The 5,885-nt window shown below is 50.4% G+C and overlaps 1 protein-coding gene across 1 annotated transcript; it reads right to left on the reverse strand.

Moving 5' to 3' along the window:
• Positions 1–321: 321 nt before the first annotated feature.
• Positions 322–4,046, reverse strand: LOC106533167 (zinc transporter ZIP1). Its single transcript, XM_014029407.1, has 4 exons — positions 3,735–4,046; positions 2,949–3,131; positions 2,632–2,762; positions 322–1,238 (listed from the first exon to the last, which is right to left on the reverse strand). The coding sequence occupies exons 2-4, from the start codon at positions 3,088–3,090 to the stop codon at positions 561–563; spliced, it is 951 nt and encodes a 316-aa protein (XP_013884861.1). The 5' UTR covers positions 3,091–3,131; positions 3,735–4,046; the 3' UTR covers positions 322–560.
• Positions 4,047–5,885: the final 1,839 nt, after the last annotated feature.

Below are 5,885 nucleotides of genomic sequence, written 5' to 3' on the forward strand. Positions count from 1 at the left end.
CCTGACAGGACCTGGACCCTGACAGGACCCTGACAGGACCTGGACCCTGACAGGACCCTGACAGGACCCTGACAGGACCTGGACCCTGACAGGACCCTGACAGGACCCTGACAGGACCTGGACCCTGACAGGACCTGGACCCTGACAGGACCCTGACGACAGGACCCTGACAGGACCTGGACCCTGACAGGACCCTGACAGGACCTGGACCCTGACAGGACCCTGACAGGACCCTGACTGGACCCTGACAGGACCTGGACCCTGACAGGACCCTGAAAGGACCCGGACCCTGACAGGACCCTGACAGGACCCTGACAGGACCCGGACCCTGACAGGACCCTGACTGGACCCTGACAGGACCTGGGGCCCTGACAGGACCCTGACAGGACGCGGACCCTGACAGGACCCTGACAGGACCTGGACAGGATCCGGCAGGACCCTGACAGGACCCTGAGAGGACCTGGACCCTGACAGGACCCTGACAGGACCTGGGGCCCTGACAGGACCCTGACAGGACCCGGACCCTGACACAGGTGTGGTGAAAGGTGGCGTTGCCGTGGTTACAGGTGGATGAAGAGCACGGCGGTAACCACGGTGAAGCCCAGCAGCATCAGGACCACCTTGAGGAGGCGGTCCCTGCTGGAGGAGAGCTCGTGAGGCAGGATCTCCATGAAGGTGATGTAGATGAAGGTGCCCGTGGCCACGCCCTCCAGCGTGCAGCGGGCCAGTCGGTGTCGGGGGGACGTCTGGGTCTGGGTGAGGCCGACGCCCACTGCGACGCCGAGCGGTGACATGATGGAGAACAGCAGCAGGCAGGTGAGGGCGCTGCGGCGCTGCAGCACCCCCTGACTCAGCTGCAGGCTCAGGCTGAACGACATGATGCTCTTGTGGATCAGCAGCGCCACGAGGACCTCCAGGACCTCCTGGTCCTCCTCCAGCAGCCCCAGGGCCAGCCCCTCGAACACTGAGTGCAGGGACAGGGACAGGACCAGGACCAGGGACCTCAGGGTGGACTGGGAGACCAGCTCACCATGGAAGTGACCATCAGATGGGTCCGAGCCTCGGCGGGGTCGCTGGCCCCGCCCCTCTTCCTCCTGAAGGCTGGAAGCCCCCAACAGAGACCGCCGCTCCTCTGGCTGAGAGGAGAACCGGTCCTTAAAGTCCAGGAAGATCTGCTCCAGAACCAGAACCAGGAAGAAGCCCAAGACCACGATGAACTCCGGCAGAGGGAACTGGAGCTGCAAGACAAGGAGACGCAAGGTGGGTTCAGCAGGGGGCGTGTCACTGGGTGTCAGGGTGTGTCCGGTGGTCTCAGGTGGTCTCAGGTGGTCTTAGGTGGTCTTAGGTGGTCTCAGGTGATCTTAGGTGGTCTTAGGTGGTCTCAGGTGGTCTCAGGGGGTCTTAGGTGGTCTTAGGGTGTGTCAGGTGGTCTCAGGTGGTCTTAGGTGGTCTTAGGTGGTCTCAGGTGCGCTTAGGTGGTCTTAGGTGGTCTTAGGTGGTCTCAGGTGGTCTTAGGGTGTGTCCGGTGGTCTCAGGTGGTCTCAGGTGGTCTCAGGGGGTCTTAGGTGGTCTCAGGTGGTCTTAGGGTGTGTCAGGGTGTGTCCGGTGGTCTCAGGTGGTCTTAGGTGGTCTTAGGGTGTGTCAGGGTGTGTCCGGTGGTCTCAGGTGGTCTCAGGGGTCTTAGGTGGTCTCAGGTGGCCTTAGGGTGTGTCCGGTGGTCTCAGGTGGTCTTAGGTGGTCTTAGGGTGTCAGGGTGTGTCCGGTGGTCTCAGGTGGTCTTAGGTGATCTCAGGTGGTCTTAGGTGGCCTTAGGTGGTCTTAGGGTGTGTCCGGTGGTCTCAGGTGGTCTTAGGGTGTGTCAGGGTGTGTTCGGTGGTCTCAGGTGGTCTCAGGTGGTCTCAGGGGTCTTAGGTGGTCTCAGGTGGTCTTAAGGTGTGTCAGGGTCTGTCCGGTGGTCTCAGGTGGTCTTAGGTGGTCTCAGGTGGCCTTAGGGTGTGTCCGGTGGTCTCAGGTGGTCTTAGGGTGTGTCAGGGGGTCTCAGGTGGTCTCAGGTGGTCTCAGGTGGACTCAGATGGTCTCAGGGTGTCTTAGGGTGTGTCAGGGGGTCTCAGGTGGTCTTAGGGTGTGTCCGGTGGTCTCAGGTGCTCTTAGGGGGTCTCAGGGGGTCTCAGGTGGTCTCAGGTTGTCTCAGGTGGACTCAGGTGGTCTTAGGGTGTCTCAGGTGGACTCAGGTGGTCTCAGGTGTTCTCAGGTGGTCTCAGGTGGTCTCAGGGTGTCTCAGGTGGTCTCTGGTGGACTCAGGGTGTCTCAGGTGGTTTCAGGATGTCTCAGGTGGTCTCAGGTGGTCTCAGGTGGACTCAGGTGGTCTCAGGTGGTCTTAGGGTGTGTCAGGTGGTCTCAGGTGGTCTCAGGGTGTCTCAGGTAGTCTCAGGTGGTCTCAGGTGGACTCAGGTGGTCTCAGGTGGTCTTAGGGTGTGTCAGGATGTCTCAGGTGGTCTCAGGGTGTCTCAGGGTGTCTCAGGATGTCTCAGGTGGTCTCATGTGGTCTCAGGATGTCTCAGGTGGTCTCATGTGGTCTCAGGGTGTCTCAGGTGGTCTCAGGTGGTCTCAGGTGGTCTCAGGTGGTCTTACATTAATCCCGGCGGTGCTGAAGGCCTCATTGATCCCCTGCAGGTAATCAGGCAGGAGGTCCAACATGCAGGTCGCCAAGAACACGCCCCCCGAACAACAGCTGATCAGACTGATCCACCGGCGCCGAACATCTGAAACACATCCAGAACAATCAGAACCTGACCGGAACCAGGTCCAGAACCTGAGACTGGAGGGTTTACCCTCTAACTGGTCTCAGGATGAATGACTTTTTTGTTTTCCAACATAAGCCCCGCCCCTCAGGTACAGACTCACCTGGTTGGACGCTGCATTGCCCCGCCCCTCAGGTACAGACTCACCTGGTTGGACGCTGCATTGCCCCGCCCCTCTGATGATGCAGACAGGAAGGAAGCCAAACAGCAGCGTGACGGACAGCAGGACCACCAGAGCTCCCAGCTTGATCTCCAGAGCCATGGAGGGGGGTCCACCTGAGACCTGCATGGTCCAGCTTCAGGTTCTCTTCTCAAACCTGGATCCAGAACCTGTCAGACAGAAAGACCAGCATCAGGAACCGGTCCAGAACCTGCAGGGTTTCATCCTGGAACTGGACCAGTTTTATCAGGGACCAGAATCCTGTGCTTCAGGACCTGGACCGGGGTTAGGACCTGGATCTGGTTTTTGAGGATCTGGTTTTCTGGACCTGGATCAGGTGTTTTGACACCCAGAATAAATTTTTCTGGACCTGAATAAAGTTTATCTGGACCAGGTCTTAATGGACCAGGTCTTCTGGACCTGGACCAGTTTTTTCTGAATTTGTTCAAAACTTTATTTTATTTATTTATTTATTTATTTGGTCCAGAACCGTCTGGTTCTGTCAGATGTTTGTCACGTGAGTCTGTTCTGGTCCGGTTCTCTAACCCAGAGGATCAGGACGTTCTGGGTTCTGGGTCTCAGATCTGATCCAGATTCAGTTCCAGTCCAGTTCAATCAGAACCAAGAATCCGTACCTTAAGTTTTTATCTCCTGCCGGACCGGTTCTGGACCACCTGATCTAAATACCACGTGACCCCTCAGAGGATTCCCTGAACCTCTAAAGTCCGGACTCCGAATCCGTTCAGGTGGGAAGAACCGAACCCGTGACCTACCTGAGTCCAGGTGAGTCCGGATCAGCCGGGTCCAGTCTTCTGCTCCTGAATGGGAGTTCTCATGTTGTCCGGGAAGTTCTGACTCAGATCCCAGCAGCTGATCCCGCCTCGACCCGGACCCGCTGTCAACAGAACCGCGACAACAGACACACTTCCGGCCTTCAGAATAAAAGCACGCGGTTATTAACATTAGTTTCTTCAACAAACTGAAGTTTAGTTTTTTAATGTGAAACAGATGACGTCACTAACAATAATAATTGGACAGCTGTTTTTCATTAATACAGTTTTTTATAAAACTTTCAGAAAGCAGTGGTGGGCACAGTTCCTCTGAAGCACTAAAGCACTAAAAGAGGAACTAATTTTCTGATTAGTGCTTTAGGGCTTTTGCTAATTTCTTAATTCATTAGTGGTTTAGCACTTTCTACATTTATAATCACTGAGTTCTTTAAATGTGATAATTGTCAGAGCTGAGGGTGAAACATCAGAGGCTTTAAACTGTTTTCCTTCAAACTCATAAAATATCAGCTGCAGACACTCATGACCTCATATTTTATTTGTTTATGTAGCAACATTAGCTAATAACTCTGTTAAACATGGGAATAAGAACTATAAACCAACAGTAACAATGAGACTTATTATTTTATGATTACTTAAAAACTGCAAAAATCATGATAAAAATATTCATTTAACATGTTTTTACATTTAAATCCTCTGGGGACCCTCACTTATGTGTTGTGACCACAAACAGGTCCTGACCCTAACTTTGAGAAGCCTACACTGGATGAAACAATGATCTGCACACAGTAAATATTGTCATGTTGACTCTGAGGACTGTTTTAGTGCTTTACAATTAGGGGACCTAAATATTAAAATTAGTGCAGCTAATGTTTAGATGAGTGCTGCTCACCTCTGTCAGAAAGTTTAACAAAATATATTCTGTCAAAAAAATCTGTAAAAATTCAACATTTTATTTTAATTCATCTGAAACAAAACGTTTGAAAACAAACAAACTTTTGTATAAAACTTTAACTGTGTTTTTTTATCAGTAATTATGTTTTTTTCATCATCGTTTGGTGGTTTATAATAATTAAATCTTCTAACAGGCCCTGGTCCTGGTCCTGGTCCTGGTCCTTCCTGTTAGGGAGCTGTTCCTCTGCACTGTGCTGCTCCTGTAGACCTCAGACAGATGAAGTCTTTAAACAAACTGAATCAAAGTTTCATCTAAATTTATCTGAACATCAAATAATCTGAAAGTTTTAGTTTTATGATTTCAGTCAGATGAGAATTAAATTTACTCTGACATAAACAGAGTCAGATGATTTAAAGTTTAAAGAATTTAAACAGTTTGTCTTTAAATAAGTTCCACCACAAGTTTTCATGCTTTTATTTTGGTGGTCAGGCTCGCTGACTTCCGGTGGACCTGTGTTGAACCTGACGGCAGCGAGGCGGACACTTCCGGTTCCACATGAATCCTGGAACAGATGACTGATTAACCAGAAGAGGTCAAAGGTCAGAAACAAAAACAACAGCTGGACCAGGTCGATGCTTTCATCAGACCAGAACCAGAACCAGAACCAGAACCAGTTCTTGCTCTAAAAGTTTCAGCTGCTTCACTGAAGTTCAGATGAAAAATAAACTTTATTTTCAAAATAAAACTGAGAAACAAAATAAAATCTTTCATTTCTGCTAAATTCTGTTTTATTTTGAAACAAACATCTGATGAGTTCTGACAGAACCCACAGGACCGCCTCAGACCGGTGCAGGTGTCCTGGGAAGGACCTGGACCTACCGTCCAGAACCAGCTTCTTTTTTTTTCTTCTTCTTTTATGATGGCCTCCCTTCTGCCCCTATAGTCATCCTCTCCACACAATTATTATGTTTTTTTAAATTAAAAAAAATTAATAGGAGAAAAAGAAGAAGAAAGAAAAAAGTGAAATGTAATGAGAAAGAGTGAAAAAGAGATTAGAAGATATGTAAAATATACGTTGAGAAAACACAAGACAGCACACCGGACTTCTCGGCTCCACACCTACAAAACAAAGATAGCAAAACCACGGCAACAAAAAAGCATAACTATATAATTGTAATGACTTTAACCTTATACATACATACATACACACACACACACACACACACACACACACACACACA

This window comes from Austrofundulus limnaeus, unplaced genomic scaffold (assembly GCF_001266775.1).
Source record: "Austrofundulus limnaeus strain Quisiro unplaced genomic scaffold, Austrofundulus_limnaeus-1.0 Scaffold898, whole genome shotgun sequence".
NCBI classification, from domain to species: domain Eukaryota; kingdom Metazoa; phylum Chordata; class Actinopteri; order Cyprinodontiformes; family Rivulidae; genus Austrofundulus; species Austrofundulus limnaeus.

Bases quoted from the DNA above. Each gene is read 5' to 3' on its own strand.
- LOC106533167 (XM_014029407.1), bottom strand. From the start codon at position 3,090: ATGCAGGTCTCAGGTGGACCCCCCTCCATGGCTCTGGAGATCAAGCTG. The intron at 2,763-2,948 runs GTGAGTCTGTAC...GATGTGTTTCAG, and splicing joins GCAATGCAGCGTCCAACCAG to ATGTTCGGCGCCGGTGGATC. The intron at 1,239-2,631 runs GTAAGACCACCT...CTTGTCTTGCAG, and splicing joins TCAGCACCGCCGGGATTAAT to CTCCAGTTCCCTCTGCCGGA.